The 26,757-nt window shown below is 35.4% G+C and overlaps 2 protein-coding genes across 2 annotated transcripts; both read left to right on the plus strand.

Annotated features, from left to right (window-relative positions):
* The first annotated feature begins 642 nt into the window (after positions 1–642).
* On the plus strand, positions 643–3,366 carry LOC110720942 (G-type lectin S-receptor-like serine/threonine-protein kinase At2g19130). The gene has a single exon (XM_021900041.1). The coding sequence runs from the start codon at positions 850–852 to the stop codon at positions 3,202–3,204; it is 2,355 nt and encodes a 784-aa protein (XP_021755733.1). The 5' UTR covers positions 643–849; the 3' UTR covers positions 3,205–3,366.
* An 18,916-nt stretch (positions 3,367–22,282) lies between these two features.
* Positions 22,283–24,893, plus strand: LOC110720943. The gene has a single exon (XM_021900042.1). The coding sequence runs from the start codon at positions 22,852–22,854 to the stop codon at positions 24,631–24,633; it is 1,782 nt and encodes a 593-aa protein (XP_021755734.1). The 5' UTR covers positions 22,283–22,851; the 3' UTR covers positions 24,634–24,893.
* Positions 24,894–26,757: the final 1,864 nt, after the last annotated feature.

Below are 26,757 nucleotides of genomic sequence, written 5' to 3' on the forward strand. Positions count from 1 at the left end.
ATTTCTATTAAAATTACACTTTTTATTGAGCATGTGGGTGTTTGAACATTTAAGCACGTAAGGTAAGAAATAAAGTAAAGAGAGATCGTGATGGCTTTATGGGAACCATATAATGTTACAGAAAATAGATGAGAAATGATGAGACAAAAAAAGCGTGAATGATTTAGGGTCCGTTTGGTAAGGTGTAAAACATTTTCAATGTAAAATGGTTTTCCATAAAAATCATTTTACAATGGAAAACTCATTTTCAAAAAAAAATTCCGTTATTTGGTTGAATGAAAAATGATTTTCCATTTTAAGCATTTTCCATTGTTTGGTTGAACTGAAAATTCAATTGTGCGGGAAAATATTTTCCCTCCACTTGATTTTCCACTTGTGATAGAAAATGAATTCCTTCTAAATTGGGGGGGAAATGTTTTCAATAGTGTGGAAAATGACCTCAAGTTTTACATTTTAATGTTTTACACCAAACCAAACAATGTAAAATGTGAAAACACTATTCAGTGAAAATGTTTTACGCCCTACCAAACGGAGCCTTAGTGCAATCTTTAAGATTAATAGGGACTACAGAGTATCAATGTATCTCCAACAAGAAGGATGAAGTCAAAGTACCTAAGGCGCGTAATTGCAGTCCTCGTTGAAAAGTTGCAAAAAATAAGAAGGATTAAGACTTCTTTGGCAAAGATTGATCGTTATTGACTTCTTCGATCCTAGTCAACGAAAGAGTTGACGTTGCACAGCAAGTTTCTTTACTCACATCCCAACTTCTCTGCTCTTTGCTAGTGCTTAAATCCATCCTTGTGTTCTAACAAAAAATTAAAAACAAAAATCACAACAAATGAACAAAAGATGGGCACAATAATCATTACCAAGCTTTTGTTGCATGTTTATTCTTTGCATCTCTTTTTCTTTCTTTCTTTTGGAACCGATACCATTTACTTGGGTCAATCTATATCCAATGATCAGACCATTATAACGTCTACAAATGGAGTCTTTGAACTTGCCTTCTATACACCAGAATCATCGTATGGCTGCACTACCTACGACAGCAGCCAGTACAAAGCCTGCTACATTGTAATCCGATACAATAACCTTCCTGCACGAGATATTGTGTGGACAGGAAACATCAGATATCCCCTGTCTATCAAATCATTCTCACCTACACTATCTCTAGATGGTAATTTAACACTCACCAATGGTGAGGGACAATCCATAGTAATTTGGTCAAGCAGATCATCTTCAGAGTACAATTCCACGAAATTAGTCCTCGAGGACAACGGTAATCTGGTACTTAAGTGTATTTCAGATCCCAACATCATCCTCTGGCAGAGTTTTGATCATCCTACCGATACGTGGTTACCTGGTGCCAAGGTCGGATTCAATAAGCTTACTAACACACAACAAGTCTACGAATCCGGTATATTCTCTTTTCAGATGGATAACAATACATTCAACTCTATTAGTCTTAATAATGGCTCCTGTAGGGTTAAAGAAAAATCTATCTTTTGTATGTTGGAATTAGGCTGGTATAATGGTCAAGCAGACATGGTTCTGTTTGACCACACCTCCGTCTCCCTCGTGTCAAATGTGAACGAGACATATTTTACTTATTCACAGACAAACACCTCCATTTTAACACGATTTATGCTCGACAAAGCCACTGGGTTGTTAATTCAATATGTGTGGTTGGATGATTTCCATGTCTGGATGGCATCAAAATGGAAGCTGTCAGACAAATACTGTGATCAATTTGCAGTCTACAACCACCAACGGAACAACTCGCAAGATTGCACATGCTTTTCTAGAGCTGAATGTGTAAACACTAGTCCTTTCCAGTGCTATGATGGCACAAAAGAAGGTTTTCTACTGATTCAAAATTCAACACTTCCTTCGGAGACTGGTCTTCCTATAGGAGGCCAAGACGGTTGCATTAGACCTTGTGTGCGAGATTGCAACTGTGAAGCATATGGAAGATATGATGATCACATTAACGCTTGCCACATGTGGTATAGCCCCCTAGGCCTATATTATTCTCCAGGATCAGATGTATATGTCAGACTTGCTACAACAAATAGGATCAAGGCCGGACTTGCTACAACTAAGACAAGAAAGGCTAAGCCGAAAAGTAATTCATCAATCATAGGAGCAGCTCTAGGTGGATTAAGTCTAATAGTCACAGCAGTGGTTTTCATTTGGAAAAGCAGAAGAAAAAACTCTGTACACGCGTTACAGGCAGAGGAGGGTTCTTTATTTATCATGAAGTACAGTGCTATCCGCAGTGCAACAAAGAACTTTTCATGTAAGTTGGGTGAAGGAGGTTTTGGGACTGTCTACAAAGGAACTTTGCCAAATTCATCAGCGAACATAGCTGTGAAGCACCTTAAGGTTCAATGTCAGGGAGAGAAGCAATTCCGAGCAGAGGTAAGCACCTTGGGAACAATTCAACATTCCAATCTTGTGCATCTTTGGGCTTTTTGTGTTGAGAGCTCAAAAAGGTTTTTAGTCTATGAGTATATGCCTAATGGATCACTTGATAAGCATATATTTTGCAAAAGCCCTGGAAATTTACAATGGAAAACAAGATATCAAATTGGACTAGGTATTGCTAGAGGATTAGCCTATTTACATAGCGAGTGCAGAGAATGTATCATACACTGCGACATTAAGCCAGAGAATATATTGCTAGATGGTGAATTCAATCCTAAGATTGCTGATTTTGGCCTTGCTAAACTTCTATGTCGAGACTTCAGTCGTGTATTGACAACAATGCGGGGAACAAGAGGTTATCTTGCACCCGAGTGGATTTCAGGTGCACCCATTACATCAAAGGCTGATGTATACAGCTACGGAATGATGCTTTTTGAGATTATATCTGGCAGAAGAAACTGGTCTATGAGAATCAAAGAAGAAAATGATTACTTCCCAATTCAAGTCATGCAGAAATTGATGAATGACGAAGATGTTATAAGCTTGCTAGACAGTGAACTAAAGGAAAACGTCGACTTAGAAGAATTAATCAGAGCTTGTAGAGTTGCAGGCTGGTGTATACAAGAAAACGAGGAGGACAGACTATCCATGAATAATGTCGTACGAATTTTGGAAGGAGTCATGGAAGTTGTTAATCCTCCAATTCCAAGATTTTTACACTATGTTGCAGAAATTCCAATTAACTCTACAGCTTACCTTTCATGTATTACTGAGTGATAACCAACTCACCTAACCGAACAAATTTTGTATGTTAGTCATTCAAATGATAATTTCAGCATACTATCATAAAACTGTAACATGCCATGCTCCAAAGGTATATATTGGCGAGTTTTGGCCAGAGTTCTCTTCCTATGTGTCTGTTCTAATCACGTTGTAATTTTGTATGCAGAAGAGAAATTTTACTGACATTTGAACTTAATTATGTGTCTATTTAAAGAAGCTTAATTAAATGCAAAATTTACTTTGATTTGTTACTTAAGAATTTGTCTACTGGGAGTAGTACTGATTACTGATGTAACACTTGTAGATGAGTACTCGAGTATCAACTTATCCCAGCTAAATAACTAAGCAATATGCAAAGTATATATATTCATGTAATTCATCAGTAACATTATCTCATTTGCATCACGATCTTTGAATTTATCAAACTTCACTTAGCTTGAAGCTAACTACAGAAACATAAGCTCAATTGCATAATTTTTCCTACATGTTTTATTTTGTCTATCTACACTGTGATTAAGCATTACTGTGACAAGTAAAGGTTAATCATAAATCAAACCAGTAACATATCTTGTATGCAAAACATACTTTTAGTCTCGCTTTGCAACTGAAACAAATATCACAGGCACCAATGTTTTTTCTTCATAATTCTTCAATCAATGCAGAAATTTCATTTGTTGAAAGCTTGAAGCAGGTAAAAAAGTTCAACAGCATAAGTGTTAGAATATGTAAGCTTATGAACTGGTACTAATACATCAGTAATCAACCCTCTTATGCTGTAATATCATAATGCTCCACTGTCCAAATTTAAAAATTAAATAAAAAAAATTAAAAAAAGTGATGCATGTTCTAAGATTTTGTTCTAGCAAGATAAACTAAAATCTACACAAAGTAGCATAAAAAGTATTTTGTACTCCATATAATACGAAATACTTCTACCACTTTTTTTATAGCAACAAATTTTTTAATGGCCAAGCTTTGATGCTATAGTATTTCGAATTAAAACTTTTACTTATAAATTAAAGATATTGATGGTCAAACTTTACATTAGAAGAGTTTGTAACAGAAATTATCGCAATTCATTTATAACGAAGGATCGGATGTACTAACTTTGGATGAGTTGATGGCTTGATGTTATGTTGGATTGTTGCCGTTGGGGGGAGCAAGATTTTCAGGATCACTTGCTCATCGGAATTTTAGACCAACTGACCAAACTCCAGTTACATCTGGTCCATATTAGAGTTGTCCTTAGAATTTGTAGGCTTATATTTGCATGGTTAGAAAGTTGATTTGGAATAACAACCAAAAAATAAGATTAGGCCATTATTGGACGTACTAATGACAACAACCAAAAAATATAATATTATCAATCTTACTAATTCTTTGTACTTTATAAATCTTACTTTTTCCATTCTTTTGTAGTTGATACATACTTTTTTCATTACGTTTAACGATGCATAAGTTTAACAATTAATAAGCTCTTAAAAAAAGTTTAACAATTAATATTTCTGATTATCAGTATGACAGGAGCGGTGCCCAGTTAATATTTCATATTAATGAAATATGTTAATATAGTGGCAATATTACAATTTTGAGAGGTTGCTGCTATTATTTTATTGTTATTTTAGTTTGCTGCTAAGGTGGCAGATAACTTGACGTTAGCAACTAAAGTTAACAATTCTTTTTAATTCCGTTTGGTCTGTTATTTCGTACTCACAAACTCAATTGAACCCCGTTGTAGAAAACACCGTCTCTTTCCTCTCGCACCTGCAGTATCTTTTGGAGGAGAGTCAGACCATTCAGGAGAATGGAACAACATTTGGTTCAGCAACGGAAAATAGTTACGGAACGGGACTGTAAAAAAAGGAGGAGGTTAACGCCGGCATTTTGGAAGTTAACGGTCCTCCCGCATGTTTACAAATTTGCCCTTACTTAAAAGGTGGAAATGACCGGTGCACCCTCATATAAACGAGACTGATTAATATGGCATATTAACCAGTCTTTTCTCGTATGACAGTATGTAATAATCATAAAATGCTGATAAATTTCTTGAGAAGGTTCATAAAAAATTCGACATTATTACCTACCTCATTTTCACTTCACTAATAAGTTCAAATATGAAGGTTCAATGGGCACTCAAGAGGGGGGGGTGAATTGAGTGTTAAGTAATCGTTGGCTAATTTTGCTTCTTTTCGGATTATGTGTGAGGAACCAGTTGTGCTGGTTCCCGTACGCAGCGGAATATAAATAAGCAATAAAGAAGACAACAAATTTAACGAAATAAAACAAAGCAATAAAGAACACAACAAATTTAATGAGGTTCAGCCAACTCAGGCCTACGTCCTCCTATCCTAAGTTCTTTATTAATCTACTCCGAAAAACAAAGACAAAGAACACTCTGCTGTTCCCTACTCCGGGAACCAGCAAACCCCACACTCTACTCCGAGTGTGCTCTCGACTTACACTCGTAAGCCCAATGTGTTTGAACTCACAAACACTCACCCAGCCTTTAACCCCTTTGTTAAAGACTCAATACAAGAATCAAGAACTCCCCTTTGATCTCACTTCTACGAAGCTAATTAAGAGAAAATATTTAAGTACTAGAATGCTCTTGTATATGACTTGATGAATGGGATTAGTGCTTAAGTATATGCTCTCAAATAATTGCTCTTTTGATTTCTGGAGAGGCACACGAAATATGTGAAATAAGATGAGTTTATATAAGCTTAGATTCCTAAAACCTAGTTTCCTTAAATCACACAATCTTAGAGAATAAGATATAATGTAATTTTAGGAAAGTTTTTATCTTATTTGATTTAATCACAAAGATAGAATCAATTAAGATAAATACTCCTAGTTTTTAGGTAACCAAGAATATTTCATCTTATTTCCTGCTGCACAAAATATTTTCAAAATAATCTTTTCGAAAAAAAATCTTTTTGTAAAATCTTTTTCCAAAACGGCAGCTCGAATACAGTGAACCTGGTTCCCCGACCTGGTTCCCTGAATTGAAAGATGTTATGAAACCTGTTCCAACTTTGTACCAGATTTCATATCATACTTCAATATACTTTTAAGCACTTATATAACCCAAACATGCAAGCATACTACGGAGCATATTACATGAAAACCTAGATAACATATTAAAGCATAAATCGTCTTTTCTTCATGTAATCTTCAAGACTTGAATCTTCCTTGAATACTTCTATTATGAGCAAACAATCTTTCTTCGAAATATCTTCGAAAGGCTTCTATGCTCCAAGTCTTGGAATCAACTCAACTACTGCACATGTAACATGGTTAATGCACAATAAAGAGTATGTGACTGCTTTACCACGTAGCAACCATGGAAACAGTACATACTGGTTCCCTACCAGTACATAACACTTTTATCATATAACTGTTCCCTGTATAAAGACAAGTTAGTTCAATAAGAAAACTCATGTAAGTAATAACTTGTCTGGGGAAACAGTGTTCTATGTTAGCTGGTTCCCCCAACTGTATCGAACACTTTCAAGGACCTGTTTCCCTTAGCTGTTTGTCATCATTCAAAACTATCAATCAAAACCTAAGGGACTCAACAAATTCCCCCTTTTTGATGATGACAAACTCTTGAAGTTCCTGAACCTGTGAACATGCTCAAAAGGAAAACCGTCAAAAACTTCAAGGACTCAAGACTCTTTGGAACAAGTCAGTTAGGCCAACTGGTTCCCTAAACAGAAAATAGAAAATACGAAATTAGAAAATACGAAATAAAAAGACTCAAACTGACTCAATCTAAACTAGCTAAACCTTAGGCTTCAACTTCAGACTACTTCCCCCTTTTGGCATCATTAAAAAGTATCCACAAGTAAAAGCAATGTGCACAAGTTAATGTGCTTATCCATACAATGGCATCAACCACCATTCAAGCATTATGCTGCAAAAAGAGATTAGTCAAACAGTTCATACCATAGCAGAGTTAGTAGTTCATACAAGCCAACAAAGTTCAACCAAAGAAGCCCAAATCCATCCAAAAAGAAAGTTCATGGAATGGAGAGAAGTAGACAGACCAACAAAATCAGTTATTTAAGAATAAACATGAGGATGAGGAAAACAAGAACAGAAGCAGCATCACTCCTCATCATCATTCTCGTTCCCTTCCTCCTCCTCGAACTTTGCAACATCTTCTGTATTATCATCTGATTCCTCTTCATCCTTGTCACCATGCTCTGCTTAAACCAAAATCATTATATTACTAAGCATATTCTTGTGATTCCCCAATCTGTTTCAAAACCACTTCCTGACCTGCTGGTTCCTCTATTTTTTTTTTATTTTTTTATTTTTTTATTTTTTTTTTTTTTTATTTTTTTATTTTTTTTTTATTTTTTTTTTTTTTTTTTTTTTTTAAAGAAAGCATGAGAGATATGTACTGATTCAGAATGTTCTCCTTGTTGCATAACGAGTGCAAAACTGTTCTCCTTGTTGCATAACGAGTGCAAAACTAGCATCACATCAATCAAGCAAAGAGGTTCTTGCTGGTACCCTTTTTCTCTTGGTTCCTGGAACAGCGTCAATGGACTGTTCCTCCTGCACCTTCTCAGTGAACTTCTTTAATTGAGTTACTCTACTTCGTACCATGGTCTTAGCAGTGGGTGTCTCCTCATAATAACCAACAACCTCTATTTCATCCTTTTCACTCTGACTTTTCTGAATTTCCTCCAACTTCGGGCTTAAGGACATTTATGCTTCCTTCTGATGTTCCCCCTGAGACTGAGCTGGTTCCTTGAGTGAACAGTAACCGAATGAACAATGATGAATTTAAAGCATACGAGAGAGAGAAAGAGAATTTCGAGTGATGATGATTGATGATCTGCACAAAGGGTTAGTGTATATTTTTAACAATGAAGCACAAAGAGAGAAGAAGGAAAGAAAAGAGTTAGTTGAGCCAATAAAAAGCAACTGTAAAGGATATTTTTAAATTGAAATCAAAAATTTGGTAATTATCTTTTACCATAATTATCTCAACCAACTATAAATAAGGCATATGATATGTTTGCCTTTTATATGGGATTAAATAACTGAAATAAGATAAATTCCTTCCAAAAGGAAATATCTTATAGTAATCTTCCGAAAATAAAAGATATTATCGGATGACATATCAGAGCTGGTCTGCTGTTTCCCTTTGCTGGTACCTGTATAGAACCATGTCACGCTGTTTCTGGCAATTCAGCCTGATTTCACCTGTTTCTTACAACAATGATTCTCAATCCTTTTGAGATTTTGAACCATCTACACAACACTTGAAAGATATCAACATAAGTATGTACACACACTATACAAGAGAATACCATTCTAACCAATCATTGAAGGAAGTAATTGAAGCCAATACCTAAAATCTAACTAGACCTAAAAGGACTCTTAACCTACAAAAAGACTCTCTACACAAAGGCTTTGTGAAGATATCAGCAATTTGATCTTCACTTTTACAAAACAACATCTCCACCAATCCTTTTTCCACATTGTCTCTTAAAAAATGGTGTCTTATTTCAATGTGTTTTGTCTTGGAGTGTTGCACAGGATTCTTTGAAATATTGATTGCACTAGTGTTATCACAAAACATAGGAACACTTTTATAAATAACACCAAAATCTTTCAGCTGGTTCCTTATCCACAGTAGCTGGGAACAGCATGAAGCTGCAGCTATATATTCAGACTCTGCCGTGGATAGGGCCACTGAATTTTGCTTTTTAGAACCCCATGAAATTAGACAAGAGCCAAGAAAGTGTGCCATACCTGATGTGCTCTTTCTATCAACTAAGAAACCAGCATAATCTGCATCTGTGTATCCAATAAGATCATTGGTACTGCCTTTGGGGTACCACAATCCCAGATTTGCTGTTCCTACAAGATACCTAAGTATCCTTCTAACAGCCTTCAAGTGAGATTCCTTTGGATTGCTTTGAAACCTAGCACACAAACCAACAGAAAACACAATGTCAGGTCTACTAGCTGTTAGGTAAAGTAGAGAACCTATCATTCCTCTATAAAGAGAAGCTTCAACATCTTTTCCCTTAAGATCAGCATCTAATTTTGTAGATGGGGGAACAGGTGTATCATAAGCTTTGCTGTTCTCCATGCCGAATTTTTTCAGCAACTCTTTTAAGTACTTTTGTTGATGGATCATTATTCCATCATCCATTTGCTTAATCTGCAGCCCTAGGAAGAATCCTAGTTCTCCCATCATGCTCATTTCAAATTCACTCTGCATAAGATTAGCAAATTCATCACATAAAACCTGATTAGTAGCACCAAATAAAATATCATCAACATAAATTTGTACTACAATCAAGTGTTTCCCCCTGGTTCTTATGAACAAGGTCTTGTCTATTGTTCCCCTCTTGTAATCATTTGCCATCAAGAAATTGGACAATCTTTCATACCAAGCCCTCGGAGCTTGTTTCAACCCATATAATGCTTTGTCCAACTTGTACACATGTTGGGGGAAAGGTGCATCTTCAAAACCAGGTGGCTGCTCCACATATACTTCTTCCTTTAAATATCCATTGAGGAAGGCAGTCTTTACATCCATCTGAAACAGCTTAAAATTCATGTGAGCAGCATAAGCAATTAAAATCCTAATAGCCTCTAGCCTAGCTACTGGTGCAAACGTCTCATCATAGTCAATTCCTTCTTGTTGATTGTACCCTTGCACCACTAGCCTTGCTTTGTTTCTGACTATAGTACCAAGGTCATCTAACTTGTTTCTAAAGACCCATCTAGTGCCAATGACTGATCTTTCCTTGGGACGGGGAACCAGGTGCCAAACCTGGTTCCTCTGAAACTGATTTAACTCATCTTGCATAGCTAGTACCCAATCAGGATCAGTCAATGCCATTTTATAGTCAGTAGGCTCTACATTAGACAAGAAAGAATAGAAAGCACAAAAGTTTTGAAAAACATTTGTTCTCGTTTGAATCCCCTTATTTATATCACTAATTATTTGATCAGTGGGATGAGAAGATTGATATCTATAACTTTTAAAATTAAGACTGTTTTGTGCTTTCTCATTAAGTTGGGAACCAGCATGTTCATGGATCTCTCCTTCTTCTGAGGAGCCAGGAGGATTCACATTCATGCTGTTTCCTCTATCATTACTTACCTCAGGTTCAGGGGTGGTACCTTCTTCTGTTCCCCCTGAACTCATTACCTGTCTATTATTTGAGGAACCATCAGGACTTGGTTCCCCTTCAGAGTCCTCATTATCTTCATTTTCTTCTCTAGGCACTTCATCATTATCATCTGGTGGAGTATTTGGTAGGCCTAGATCTGCTTGCACTTCATCCGTGGGACCAGTATACTGGTTCCCCGTGAAATCCATCAATCCAATCACTTCATCAGGTTGTACCTGCGCAATCTCAGAAGACATGTTAAATTCATCAAAAATGACATGGACACTCTCCTCAACACGAAGAGTCCTTTTATTAAAGACTCTATATGCTTTGCTGTGAGAAGAGTATCCAAGGAAGATTCCCTCATCACTTCTAGGATCAAATTTATCAAGCTGGTCCTTCCCATTATTATGCACATAACATTTACATCCAAAAATGCGAAAATATGTAATGTTGGGCTTTCGACCTTTAAGCAGTTCATAGGGAGTCTTATTTAACTTTGGTCTAATGAGACCTCTATTCAATATATAGCAAGCAGTGTCAACAGCTTCTCCCCAAAAAACTCTTTGGGAGACCACTCTCAATGAGCATCGTCCTCGCCATCTCCTCAAGAGTTCTATTCTTCCTTTCTACAACACCATTTTGTTGAGGTGTTCTAGGGGCTGAGAAGTTGTGATTAACTCCATGTTCCCTACAATAATCAATAAAGTTAGCATTATCAAATTCAGTACCATGGTCTGATCTTACCGAGACCAGCTTGTGGGTGAGCTGGTTCTCCACTTGTTTCACCAATGTTACCCATTCTTCAAACGTTTCATCCTTTGTGTGTAACATCATTACCCAAGTGTACCTAGAATAATCATCAACCATAACACAGACATATCTATGACCTCTTCGACTTTGTACTCTCATGGGACCACACAAATCAATGTGTACAAGTTCGAAGGGTCTGCTGGTACTCAAAACAGTTTTAGGCTTAAAAGAGATTTTGACCTGTTTCCCCCTTACACATTCAGAACAAACTTTATCAGCTTCATACTTAATGTTAGGAAGGCCTACAACTAAGTCACGTGTTTTAAGTTTGTTTAGAAGTGTTAGGCTAGCATGTCCAAACCTCTTATGCCAAATCCATTGATTATTGTCAGAAACAGCTTTCAAACAGATGGACTTGTCTTGAGGGATTTTATCTAAGAAGGTGATGTAAACATCATGCTTCCTGGTTCCCTCACATACAAGTTCTCCTGTTTGTGAGTTAACTATGTGACATAGGTTGGCTTGAAACTCAACTATATTACCTTTGTCACATAATTGAGAAATACTCAAGAGATTATGTTGCAAGCCTTCAACATAATAAACATCATCTATTGCGTTAGAAAGTGTCTTACCAACCTTACCTAAACCAGTGATGGTTCCCTTGCTGTTATCCCCAAAGGTGACACTTCCTCCATCAAAGGCCACTAGTGAAAGGAATTGATCTTTATCCCCGGACATGTGTCTTGAGCAACCACTGTCCAAATACCAATAGGTGTCTCCCTTCACTCTAGCCTGCAAGAGCAAATCAAACATTAGTTTTAGGAACCCAAACATACTTGGGTCCCTTTTCAACAACATTAACATCTTGTTGATCCTTTCTTCTCCATACATATTTTACACCCTTGCTGTTCTTATTAGCACTAATTTTCTTAGCTGGACATTCATGCATTTTATGTCCATTTTTACCACAATGAAAACACACATGCATCTCTTTAGTCATGACATACTTGCCTCGTTGATATTCTTTGATCCAGGTGGTTTCTCTGGGAGACCAGTTAGTCCTGGTTCTCTGTCTAATATAACCAAGACCCACTTTTCCTCTGTTTCCTCTTGATGAAGTCAGGTAATTTAAGGATTCTTGAGCATTCAATAATTTGTCCACATGTCTATGACTATCATTAAGTTCTTTTTCTCTGGTTTCAAGTGTTTTAGTTAACAATTCGTTTTTCTCTTTAAGAAAATCAAAGTTACTTTTTAAAGCTTCGAATTGTAGATTAAGCTTTGAAACCATAGAGTCAATAGACATGTCAACAACCACTGGTTGCTTGTCCTTTTTCAGTTGATTGATTTCCGCATGCAAATCACAAATATTACTTTCATACTTATCAATCGTATTACTGACATCTACACTGGTACCTGTAGGGGAAACAGTGAACTGTGCAGCTTTAAGTGAAGCAATTTCCTTGTGAGAGTTTTCCAGGTTGTAAGCCAATGTTTCAAAGGCCTTCAACAAGGAAGTTCTAGTACACGAATTTGCTTTACTTATAGCTACTGAAAAATCAAGAGTATCACTAGTGGTTGATAAGTCTCTAGGGAACCAGGAGGTCAGATCCTCTTCACCATCAATTGGTTCAAACGATCTTTCCTTTTCTAGTTCCACTTTACACTTGTCCAATTCAACCTCTAGTTCTGCTACTTGATTTTTTAGTTCATAACAGACTCCTTCTAGATGATCACAACTAGCAATAGCAATATTACATTCACCACGTTTTTCTTTTAATTCTCTTTTGCAAGTTATGTATGTTTCACTTAGTTTATAGCATTCATCTAGTAAGGAATCAATACAAGCAAGCATATTTTCTCTATCATATTCATGCATATCTTCTCTAATTTGCTCTAAGCTTACCTTGCGTTCATGTAGTACATCCTTCTTTGCCATAAAGCATTTGTTGAATGTACTGGTTCCCCCTCTGGTTCCTGGACCAGTGCTGTTTTCCTTGATGTTTGTAAAGGCAGTTAGGCAAACATCTGAGTTGGGTGATCCTTCTTCCTCATCTGACCCTGAGTCAGAGTCTCCCCACATGGAAGCTATCATGGCATTCTTGTATGCTTGTTTATCTCCGGATTTAGACTGTTTGTCATTCCACTTAGGACAATCTCGAATAAGATGTCCTTTTTCTCCACACTTGAAACATCCTGTAGAAGAAGAATTAGAGTTAGATTTTTTATAGTTTTTAAAATGCTTACCTTTGAAATTCTTTCTTTGATCTCGAAGAGATCTCTCAAATCTTTTTGCAATCATGCTAATTTCATCTTCATCATCTTCTACTGTTCCCTTAAGCGCCATGCCTTTTGCTGGTTCCTTCTCAGACTTAGAGTCAATCAGCATCTCATGAGTCATAAGGGAACCAATCAGCTGTTCCAGAGACAAGGTAGACAGATCCTTTGCTTCATATACTGCTGTTACCTTGGCTGTCCATGCATCTGTTAAACTACGCAATAATTTTCTCACAAGATCCTCGTCAGATAAATTTTTACCAAGAGATCTAAGATCATTTACAATAGTCATAAACCTACGAAAGCAATCATTGATTTTTTCATTTTTATTCATGGCAAACAATTCATATTTAGACATGATTAAATCAATTTTAGACCGTTTTACCTCACTGGTTCCCTCAAACGCAAGTTCAAGGGTGTCCCATATCTCCTTAGCACTACTGCAGCCAGATATACGATTTGTTTCGGTCTCACCTATTGCTTGTTGTAGTATTGACATTGCCTTAGCATTCTTCTCCAGCAACTTGTAATCAGCAGTGACCAATTCGCTATCTTTCTTGGGAACCTGGTTCCCCTCAACATCTGTCTTGAGAATGATATTAGGACCATTTTTAACTACGAGCCAGCATTCATAATCAATACCCATGATAACATTCTGGATCCTGTTCTTCCACCAAGCATAATTATTTCCATTAAACTTGGGTGACTTGTTGTCATAACCGATTGCACTTAATTCTTGAGTACTCATTCTTAACTCCTCTAGATGTTACTCTTTCGAGAAGCTTAGGCTCTGATACCAATTGAAGGTTCAATGGGCACTCAAGAGGGGGGGGTGAATTGAGTGTTAAGTAATCGTTGGCTAATTTTGCTTCTTTTCGGATTATGTGTGAGGAACCAGTTGTGCTGGTTCCCGTACGCAGCGGAATATAAATAAGCAATAAAGAAGACAACAAATTTAACGAAATAAAACAAAGCAATAAAGAACACAACAAATTTAATGAGGTTCAGCCAACTCAGGCCTACGTCCTCCTATCCTAAGTTCTTTATTAATCTACTCCGAAAAACAAAGACAAAGAACACTCTGCTGTTCCCTACTCCGGGAACCAGCAAACCCCACACTCTACTCCGAGTGTGCTCTCGACTTACACTCGTAAGCCCAATGTGTTTGAACTCACAAACACTCACCCAGCCTTTAACCCCTTTGTTAAAGACTCAATACAAGAATCAAGAACTCCCCTTTGATCTCACTTCTACGAAGCTAATTAAGAGAAAATATTTAAGTACTAGAATGCTCTTGTATATGACTTGATGAATGGGATTAGTGCTTAAGTATATGCTCTCAAATAATTGCTCTTTTGATTTCTGGAGAGGCACACGAAATATGTGAAATAAGATGAGTTTATATAAGCTTAGATTCCTAAAACCTAGTTTCCTTAAATCACACAATCTTAGAGAATAAGATATAATGTAATTTTAGGAAAGTTTTTATCTTATTTGATTTAATCACAAAGATAGAATCAATTAAGATAAATACTCCTAGTTTTTAGGTAACCAAGAATATTTCATCTTATTTCCTGCTGCACAAAATATTTTCAAAATAATCTTTTCGAAAAAAAAATCTTTTTGTAAAATCTTTTTCCAAAACGGCAGCTCGAATACAGTGAACCTGGTTCCCCGACCTGGTTCCCTGAATTGAAACATGTTATGAAACCTGTTCCAACTTTGTACCAGATTTCATATCATACTTCAATATACTTTTAAGCACTTATATAACCCAAACATGCAAGCATACTACGGAGCATATTACATGAAAACCTAGATAACATATTAAAGCATAAATCGTCTTTTCTTCATGTAATCTTCAAGACTTGAATCTTCCTTGAATACTTCTATTATGAGCAAACAATCTTTCTTCGAAATATCTTCGAAAGGCTTCTATGCTCCAAGTCTTGGAATCAACTCAACTACTGCACATGTAACATGGTTAATGCACAATAAAGAGTATGTGACTGCTTTACCACGTAGCAACCATGGAAACAGTACATACTGGTTCCCTACCAGTACATAACACTTTTATCATATAACTGTTCCCTGTATAAAGACAAGTTAGTTCAATAAGAAAACTCATGTAAGTAATAACTTGTCTGGGGAAACAGTGTTCTATGTTAGCTGGTTCCCCCAACTGTATCGAACACTTTCAAGGACCTGTTTCCCTTAGCTGTTTGTCATCATTCAAAACTATCAATCAAAACCTAAGGGACTCAACAAAATAATTAGTAACAAAAATAACATAAGGACTAATAAGTTCAAATTAGATAAAATAAGAGTTAACAAGTTTTAATAAGCTATAATAAGATAAGATAAAATAAAATTAAGAAGAGGTGAGGCTTAATAAGACAAATAAAAATTAGGAAAATGTTATACATAATTCTAATATGCATAGCCCTTAGGGCTACATATAAGCATTAAATACATTTTAGAAAATTGTTTAAATTTAAGAAATCATGACAAAAACACTCGAATTACACTGATTTACGCTTATTTTTGTCATGAATTCCTAATTTTGTACAATTTTCAAGAGTGTATTTAATGCTTTTATGCTGCCCCAAGGGCTACATATAGCATTACCCCTTAAAAAATTATGGCTAATAACTAAGTTCAAGACTTGTGTAGGAAAAAAAAAAAAATAGGTTTAAGATTAAGGTAATACGGAGTACTACTTTAAAAACTATTACATGCATTAATACAAATTGACTTTGTCAATAAAAAAAAATGGATGAGGTTGTCATTCATGTTATGCATGGTTGGTATATATGTTACTATGTTGAAATACTTAAATACAATATATTTCATTAAAAGCATGATTAATTCCTAACTAGTTTTATACTCCAGAAAATATACTCCATTAGATGATTCATATTTTTTTATATGATTGAGCGAGATTTTACTACATAGTTCCACATGCACTTAAAAGTTTAGACAACCATACAAGCAATGAGATGTTGAAATTGAAATCTCAAGGCCACAAACACTCACGAAGTTAAAAAAATTTAAAAAATATACTTCGTATAATATAAATACTTATCTTTCTAGTTTCTGTTGATATTTATTATGAGATCTGTGAATGTAATATGAACTATGAAGATATACTTTCAATTCAATTGATTAAAAATATCCTGGAGGAGTACCCCAAGTCGGCTTATTTGTCTTCATCGTAGGACGCATTCAATAAAAATCTTTGATGATCTGTCTCAATGAATCCAAAAGCATATTATATCTTCAATTCTTCGTCAAGAAACATGCACGCGGAGTTGCAAAATTTCACTACACCTATGATGACGTGGATATTGGATGAACCATAACAAAATTTAATTATTTATACTAGAGCGTCTTTGTGTGGCCTGAGTAATGTCTCGGGTTCTTACATTAAATTTTGAATTGTATTAATTGAGTTATAAAATGTAAAGTATATAAAGAACACAACGAAAAAAGAGTTATATATACCAAAGAGTACTAAAATTTGGCATTTGTATCAGGGAAGGTACTGAACTTTCAATTGTATCAGATAGAGTACTTTTGGTAGAGTATTATACTTTCTTAGCTACGGTAACCGGTTAACACATAAATAAAAAAATAAAAAGGAAATTAAAATTCTGAATATTTAATGGAAAGGTATTGAACTTTCTTTTTCTCTTTTTTCAGCTCCTTTAATTCTCTTTCTCTTTCTTCCCCTTTAATTCCTCTCTCTTTCTTCTGCTCTCCTTACAATTCTGGGTATTTTTTCATCATCTACTTCAAATTATATCTCCTTTTACATGATTATGACTTCCTAAAAGGAAGGGATGAGTTTCTTTTAAACATCAAAAACTGGAATCATGATGTCTTTGGTAAGATTACTAACAAAAAGAAAAGATTAATTGCTAGAATTGATGGAATTCAGATTGCTTTGTCTAAAAATTATTCGCCTTTTCTTATTCAGTTAGAAAGAGATTTACTTTTCAAGCTTAATCAAATTTATAAATTTGAGAGAATAATTTGGGCTCAAAAATCTGGATTGGATTGGAGGAGGAATGTTGATTGTAATACCAAGTATTTTCACTTGTTATTAGCCAACATAAAGAAAACCAGGGTGAAAATTTTATCTTTAAAAGGTGATGATGATGTTTGGATAACAGATTTAAATACTCTTAAAAACATGGCCAGAGATTATTGTTATACTGTTTTCAAAAGTGTGTCCATCAACGAAACCCTTTTCCAGTCTCATTCTTTTAATAAAACTCTTGACCAATCTATGATGGATAATCTAGGTCTCCCTTCTTCTTTAGAAGAAATTAGACTTGCCCTCTTCAAATGGACCCCATTAAATCCCCAGGACCAGATGGGTTACAGCCTATTTTTTATCAAAAAAATTGGTCTGCTACTGGTAATTCGATTCAGAAATTCATTTCTGATTGTTTTATCAAAGATTCTATTCCTAATTCGATTAATGAATCTTATATTTCCCTTATTCCTAAGTGTGAGCATCCTTCTAACATGAAAGATTTTAGACCGATTGGACTTTGTAATTCTATTTACAAAATTCTTACTAAATGTATTTCTAATCGTCTAAAACCTTACATGAATGATCTCATTAGCCCGTTTCAATCCAGCTTTATTCCTAATAGATCTATTGAGGAAAATGTCATTATTATTAAAGAAGTGTGTCACTATTTTAATAAAGTTTCTAAACATGCCAATCTTTTAGCCTTAAAAATTGATTTGTCTAAGGCTTTTGATAGTCTTGAATGGAGTTTTATTAAGGATACTCTTCTTAGTATTAATCTCCCCTCTAATCTCGTCAATCTTATTCTAAGTTATACTTGTTCTCCTTCCATTTTCCTCCTTTGGAATGGAGAAATTACTAAGTCTTTTAAGCCTTCTAGAGGTATTCGTCAAGGTGATCCTTATCTCCTTATATTTTTGTTTTGTGTCTTGATCGCCTTTCTTCTATGATTCAACATTGGGTTAATCATGGTGATTGGAAACCTATGAAAATTGCTAAGGATATTAAAATCTCCCATCTCTTTTATGCGGATGATGTTTTTCTTTTTGGAAAGGCTTCTCCTTCTAACATTTAGGTCATGATGAATGTTCTTGAGCTCTTCAAGAGTATTTCAGGCCTTTCTATTAATATTTTGAAATCTTCAGCCATCTTCCCTAAGAAGGTGAACCATAATGTTAGGAAGTCTATTTGTGAAATTTGTAATATTACCAATACTACGTCCTTTAGCAAGTATCTTGGTATTATCATTTCTCACAAACGTCTAAGCCTTACAGATTATTTCCCTTTATTGGATAAAACTTGTTCTAAAATAAGAAATTGGCAAGCTAAAATCTTAAACATGGCTGGAAGATGCACCCTGATAAAATCTGTTTTAAACTCTTATCCGATTTATGCCATGCAAACTAATGTTCTTCCTTGCAGCGTTCTAAATGAACTTCAAAAAAAGTGCAAACAATTCCTTTGGAACCGTGTCAATCTTTCTAGATATATCCCTAGAACTAATTGGAAGGTGATTTGTGACCCTATGGCTAAGGGGGGTTTGGGAATAAGAAACCTAAAGAGATGGAATTTATCCTTTATGGCTAAATTAGGATGGAAGATCCTCACCCAACCTCATAAGCTAAGGGTTCAAATCCTTACCTCAAAATATTTGAAATACTCTAACTTTTTAGATTACTCAATAAAACCTTCTGATTCCATTATTTGGAAAGATATCCTTTCGGGTAGACCTTTTCTGAATAAAGGAATAATCATTAATATTGGGAATGGTGATGACACTTCTCTATGGTATCACCATTGGATAGGAGAGTGTTCTATTTACCTTATTCCCAATATTAATATTCTGGATTCAAAAGGTCATTGGCATGTTTCCAACATCATAAGAAATAAGAAATGGTATTTAGATGATGTTTCTCATATTATTCCCTCTTCTCTTTGTTCTTTAATTTTAGCCTATCCGCTTCCTTACATTGTTGATGTTTCTGATAGGTTAAAATGGACCATGGATATAAAGGGATCCTTCACAACTAAATTGGTTTACAACTCTAATAATCCTACCTATAATCTTAACTCTTCCTTTTTATCTAAGTTTTCTTGGAAGAATCTGTGGAAATTAGTGTTCCTTTTAAGTATAAAATGCTTATTTGGAATCTAGTTAGGGATATCCTTCCGGTGGGTACTACTCTTCAAAAAAAAAAAAAATACCTTTCTTTGATCCTGTTTGTATAAGATGTGAAGCCATTCTTGAGAATTCTATTCATGTTTTTAGGGACTGCCCTAATTCTTCGGCTTTTTGGTCTTTGGTTTTCCAGAATCTTGCTCTTGCGGGTTTTGATTTTTACTCTTTTTATAACTCTACTCTTTCTGATTGGCTGACTTTCAACTTGACCAATGATTATACTTGGAAAATTATTTTTGTGGTGGACATTTGGCATTTGTGGAATACTAGGAACATGGTTATCTTTGAGAAATAAATGCTCTTTATAAAGTCCACTTTTAATAAATTCTGGGTGGATTGCCATTACACTCTCAATTTAAAACAGGAACAGGTTGGCATGCTATCCTCTTCAGATTCTATTCCTCGGATGTGGGCTCCTCTACATAAGGGATACTTCAAGCTTAACACAGATGGATCATGGATGAGCCTAGATAATGCTAGTGGAGGTGATGTTTTGAGATGTGAGAAAGGGTTTTGGCAAATTGGTTATGCCGTGAATTTCAATGCTATCACTCCTGCTGCTGCTGAACTTTTAGCTATCAAAGAAGGTTTACTTATTGCTTGGGCAAGGGATATTAAGCTCCTGGAGCTTGAAACTGATGCGGTTGCTTTAAAAAAGATGTTGGAGGATCCTGATTCTTTCAAAGACCATTTTCTAGGAAATATTATCAGGGATGTTGCCTCCATGCTTAGGAGATCCTGGAAGGTTACTATCTTCCATGTGAGCAGAGCTGTCAATTGTGTTGCTGACAAACTAGCGACCATTGGTAGAACTAAAGTAACTCGAGGAGAATCAGCTCTCTACCATTACCCTCCTGCTAAGTTATTCGAAACATATGCTTCAGAAATCCCTAAAATGGTGGTTACTTAATGCTGTTCAAGGTCCAGATTATGCGCCCAGTACTTGTTTTGAACAATTTGTGTTACTTAAGCAAGCTTTTGTGATCTGGCGCTTAGTTTTATTTTCTAATTCTGCTTTTAATGTAGTTTGTTTCAATGTATTTCTACGGTGGATAACCATAAACTTAGTTGCCTATCTTTTGCTAATGTGGCTTCTGTCACAGTGATATAATATAATGTTCCCTTTTGCGTTAAAAAAAAATATCTCCTTTTAACTTATTTTTTTCAAAAAATCCCCTACCCACCGGAAGAACAACCCCTATCACTTCCTGCCAGTTAGGGTGGGAATTCGAGGTAGGTATAGTGGTTTTCTCGGCTGCTCTGGTTTGGAGGTTGTTGCCGGCAGCTGCTAGGTGTTGGTGGTTGTTGAGGCGGCTTCTTGCGGTGGCTTCTTTTATATGAGTTGCGACTTGCGGTGGGAGTGGCTGCGGTTAGGTAGGCAAATGGTGGTAGTGTGATGATGGCTGGTTTGGGTGTCGAAATTGGTGGTGCGGCGGAGCAGGACATTGTGTGGCTGTAGCGTTGGGCATCACTATAATGGTATGTAGTGTGTGCATGGCAAAAGCAGGGGAGTTTGAAGGAGGGGTTGGGATTGGTGATGCAGGGGATATATTGGGTTGTGATGGCAGGGGAGTCAACTAACAAGGGGGGAGAGAAAGGCCGGCGGCCGGTGGTGGGCGAGGGTGGGGGTTTTTCTCTAATTGTAAAATTTGAGTTTATTGCTAATTGTTAAATTTTCCCTATTAAAAGAATTTGCTCTTATTGTTGAATTTGACTTGATTGCTTTTATATGGATATTATTATATAAATTTTCATTGAAGTTGAATTAATAAATTTTCATTGTGGTTGTGGGACTATGGTCATGGAAGTGTTTAGAAAGAGGTCTTCCAACCATGAAAGAAGGAAAGAGAAAAATTAAAGGAAGGGGATGAGAGAGAAAAACAAGAATGATGGCATTTCGTTTTATGAGACCTTTTGCTGACACAAAAAAAAAAAAAAAAAAAAAAAAAAAAAAAAAAAAAAAATTATATATATAAACACGTTAACCGGCTAAAATAGGTTAGTAGCGGATAGTTTTTCTCCGGTCACCGTCAGAGTACTCTCTTTGATACATTTTTAAAGTTCAGTACCCTAAGTGATACATTTGTCAAACTTTAGTACCTTATGGTATATATAACTCAACGAAAAAGTATCACAATAAATATCCTCAATCTGTTGCACCAAAAGAAATTCTCAATCGTCAACATAATCAAAAGATAATTAAGATAATTTCTCTAGCTCAATTCTTATTAATCTTGAGCTCAAATCCTACAAATCCTATTATTCACATTTTCATATACTTTGTATTCGCATTAATGCATGTTATGTTCACCTTATTTTCATTATTTCAGATCTAATAATTTCGGATAAATTCAATTAAGGAAAGTAAGTTTTGATAAGGGTTACCTAAGTTCAAATTACAATTAAAATAAGTTCAAGTAAATTCAGATAAGATAACATATGTTCAAAATACTGAAAATCAGGTGAATAGTTCATACCGCTAATTTTTTCTAACTAGTGTTATGCATAACTTCATGTTGTCGACTTTAATAATTTTCATTTGTTGATAAGAACATACATAATTCTTTTCGAATCCATGAATCATTCTCTGAACCAAAACACGTTTTTTTCAAACACTTCAACACAACCTGATGAATATTTTCACGTTAATGTATTCAACGACTGTATCCCCTCAAAAACTCAAACGCAATATAAGCCTGATGAATATTTTCACGTTAATGTATTCAACGGTTGTATCCCCTCAAAAACTCAAACGCAATATAAGACAATTCAAACCTTCCCTATATATAGGGCAAAGATGTGTACAAAATACCCCACTAATTTAGCTTTATAACACCAATAATTAATAATCATACACATTCATGTCCTATTTCAGAGGAGTTCAATTTAAAACTAAGAAAATAATCTTAACTTTGACCAAGTAAGAAGGTGTCCATCCAACCTTTCCCTTTCAAAAGTCTCCTCATCACCTCTTTAAAAAAACCTTCCAATTTTTTCTTAACAAATCAAAATCACATGAACCCACACACTTTACTCTCACTTGCTTCTTAAATTTTCCATTATTTTCCCCAATTTTTTCGCTTCCCACATTCTTTCTCTTTGTTGGTTATTTTTTCTCTTCCAAATTATCCCCAAATCTCCTTTCTTGTTCCTTGTTTGGATGAATTTACACCCAACAAAATCTGGGATTTTGAGAGATTAATTTTTCTGGGTAACTTGAATTTTTAATTGATTGATTAATCATGCCATCTTTATGGAAGAAACAGAAAGGGAATCGGATTTCTCGGCTTGTTGCCGACTTCCAAACAGGGCCTAAACGAGGTGGGTCCCTCGTTGTTGAAACTGGGTTTCCAACTTCTTTGATTGATCTGTTTGTTAAGAATCGTGATAAATTGAAGAAACCCAAATCAAAGCATCACAAATCTAAGAAGAAGAAGAAAGCAAATGAAGAAGATGTTGATGAACAACACCGTTTTCCAAATTTGCCCTCGGTGAGTGATTCTTCTGTTTCTGGGTTTGATTTTGATGCTTCCAGTTGCTCAGTTGTTGAAAATTGTCAAGAAAACGTTGCTCAGATTGATAAAAACGGTTTATTTGTTGATGATTGTGTTGCCCATGAAAACCCTGTTATAGATATGCATCATCATCATGATTCTTGTGAAAATGGTAGTGATGAGGAAAGAAGAGAGGTTTTCAAGGTTTCGAATTCGAGTTTTTTGGTTTTGTTGTCAATTGTATTGGGAACGGTTATTTTTGCTGTTGTGTTATATACTAAACGGTGGTTTCTTGCGTTGATCACTTTGGGGTTTCTGTTGTTGATGTTGTTAGAATATGTTGGTAAACCGTGTTTCGGGTTGTTGAAACCGTGTGAGAATGTTGTTTCAATGTCGATTTTGAAGGGGGCTTTGGTTGTTGGTGTAGCCCTGTATACAAAGTGGTTTGTTGTGGGGATTACAATTGGTGCTTCGTTATTGATTTTATTGGAATACGCCGGAAACTCGGCTTGTGCGTTGTTTAAGCCTTGCCAAGATGTTAAGAGGAAGTTGCAAGGAATTTTGCCACATTGGTGTTTTTCTAAACAAAGGAGGGAGTTAGGGGTAAGAAGTGGGAGAAGGGTAGTGTTGACAAGGTCTCTTCTTATTGGTTCGAGGAGGGAAGTTCGTAAAGGAGGAGATGATGATCGTTTTACAAGTAGTGATTCCGATCAAGATGAAGTTGAAAGTGAAGATATATCGAGTAGGGGATTCGAGCCAAAAGTTGGGAGTGATCATGCTTCGAATAAGGATGATGAGCGAACATTTGATGATGGAGAAGTTATTTCTTCCAAGGGGGAAATCGAGCAAGGTAGTGGGGATAGTAGCACCCTTGTTAACAAGAATTCTCTGTTGGTTGAGGAAGAATCACAAAACAAGCCCATGTATAAAATCTTAGACCATGAATTGAAAGATTCCAAATACCCGAAGAGCTTAAACCTCAGTGGTCCTGTTAGATATAGTGACCTGGTAGCGGAGAAAAGAGCCATAGAAGGAAGAGAAAAGGGGTGTGAAGACTCCAATTTGTCTGAATTGGTTAATCATGATGTTAAGTGTAAGAAAAACAAGAAGTTTTGGAAGAAATTTGTACCCAAGAAAATGCATAAGAAAAAGATGCATAAACACGAAAAAGAAAACAATGCAGCCTATACTCCTGATGGTAGTCAAGACACTGAAACTGATTTGGAGGAGGATGATGGACAAGAAGAGTGCGAGCAGGAAATAAGCGAGGAAGAGGGATCAACAACATCATCGGTTGAGGAAGATGAGTGTGGAGTTGACGATTTGGAGGTTGCAAATACTTGCTTGACTGAGATGTTACAGCTTGATAACAAACTCTCTAAACCCTGTGAAATGGTCAAGGAAAGATATGGGAACTTGAAGTACTTGACTACTATGATGATTCCACTCACTGGTCTTATAGGAGGCCGGATGTTTGCCGTTGGATTAACTGTAATCTGCTGTCTGGTGTTCAAGATGGCAAGAGGCTAAGTCCAACGTCCAATTCATGTTATTATACATTACCTTATGAAGTTTCGATGTAACTTAATTTTCATTTTTGATTTGATTCAGATGTGGTTTTCTCCTTATCTTCTGATATTAGAGAAGGTGCAGGTTTATGCGCATCCTATGTGAAATTGTACTTAGATATAAGTATAATTTTACAAACAAATCTTAATCATTGTAAACACAAAGATAGTGTTAATAATTGAAGGCCAAAGTTTGGCTCATACATTGAAACATCAGATTCTCATATTATTGGGATGTTCTTTAGTTTGGATAAGTGTTTTTGAAGTCTTGCACTATGAATACATGTGCTCGATGTTCACTGTGCATCAAATGAACACAAGTGCATGCCTAAAAGAACATGATAGTATGATAAAATAACTAGTAATATACTTCTTTTATTTTAAACTATTGCTCAATCAAACAACATATCTCATGTTCATTCATTACAATATCATGTTCTTTTGTATACGCACTTGTGTTCTATTGGGTATACACTATACAATGAATATGGTGCATATGTGTCTATGATCTAATTTATGAAGAGATTTAATTTCTTACTTAAAGTTCACATGCATGAAATTGACAGACTTGTTTTAATATAAGCTTAACAGTTAAGAGTGTTAATCATACAAGATATTTAGTGGTAAACAAAAGCAATAAAGCCAAAGAAAAAGGAGGTCAATCATGCAAGGCAGGCGTGTTTGGTTTTAATGGTGTTGTTGGGTGCTTGGAATGTAGCCCCCACCAAATAAATGGTTGCTATATGCTTAATGACACGCTTTTAGTTAAGGAGTGATCTTTTTCATGGAACATTATCATTTTTGTCATGCAATGACTACAACAAATCTAATGGATCATTTTAGTGCATTTCATTTTCTTATTTATTGTCTAACCACTATACCGTACTGTTTTATGGTCAATATTGGGACATATCATCCAATTCCTTTTTTTTTTTTTTTCTTTTTTCGGTTGTGTAGCTCCATCCTTGCACCGAACTATGCTTATCAATTTATCGCACACTCCTTTCGTTAGAATTTGTTTGTATTATATTCTTTTTATACGTTCATCTTATTCCTTTAGATTAGTGGATAATATTGTCTTCTTTATAGGAAGGATAAGAAGAAAAAAAAAAGTATATATTAGTTGTAGCGACCATGTTAAACGGTTAGAAAATGGAATAATATTTCCTTCGTCTAGAGGTGCTCAACTATGGCCTAGCCTGCTAGTTTGGCTTTATTTGGTCTGAAAAAAGGGTGAGTTCGTACAAGCTAAAAAAGCACTTTCTTAGTTAATAATTCGATCCCGACCCAAAAAGTTTGTTTTGGCCCGACAAGCCCGTCACTTTAATGGATTTGGGTATGACATTTGATGTTAAGGTCTGGCTCGACTCGAATTTTTTATCATCTTCGGCTGTGTTCTATTCACCTGATTTTTACTTATCTAAACTTATTTGATCTTATATGAACTTACCTGAACTTATTAAACCTTAATAAAACTTATTTTAGTTGTAATTTGAATTAGGGCAACCCTTATCAGAACTTATTTTTCCTGAACTTATTAGAACTTATTAGACCTGAAATAAGTGAAAATAAGGTGAATAGAACAGACTATCCCTTATTGTTTGCTCTATTTTCATCTTTAGTTCATTACTTAACTTTACCCCATACTACTTTTAGATATAAAGAACCCCAAATTTACTCTCTCACAAGTCACAACCATTTCATTTACCCTATCATGTTCTCATTCATACAAGTAATTTTTCAACCAAAAATTACCAACCTCATTCATACTTGGACAGGCCAAATGACTGTTACCAACCTCATTTCTTTTGCATTTTTGTAAATAGGTAAGAAAAAAATTTTACCGAGTCAAAACTTTTTATAAGTCAACTCGATCCAAATTAGCAAACTAGGTCCTTTAAGAATTAAGAGTGGAGAGTAGGAAAATCTTATCCCAAATTATATCTAGTGGAATTTAATACTACGACCTCTTGATTGTAAGATTTCGAGTAACAAACATCTTGACTTACCGACCTCATAATGACAATACAATTTGTAATGAATACAAGGAAAATTTGTTAGAAAAAACCTTTTAAAAGCACCATTT

This window comes from Chenopodium quinoa, unplaced genomic scaffold (genome assembly GCF_001683475.1).
Source record: "Chenopodium quinoa cultivar QQ74 unplaced genomic scaffold, ASM168347v1, whole genome shotgun sequence".
Lineage (NCBI taxonomy): Eukaryota > Viridiplantae > Streptophyta > Magnoliopsida > Caryophyllales > Amaranthaceae > Chenopodium > Chenopodium quinoa.

Excerpts from the sequence above, each read along its gene's own strand:
- LOC110720942 (XM_021900041.1), top strand. The coding sequence starts at position 850 with ATGGGCACAATAATCATTACCAAGCTTTTGTTGCATGTTTATTCTTTG.
- LOC110720943 (XM_021900042.1), top strand. The coding sequence starts at position 22,852 with ATGCCATCTTTATGGAAGAAACAGAAAGGGAATCGGATTTCTCGGCTT.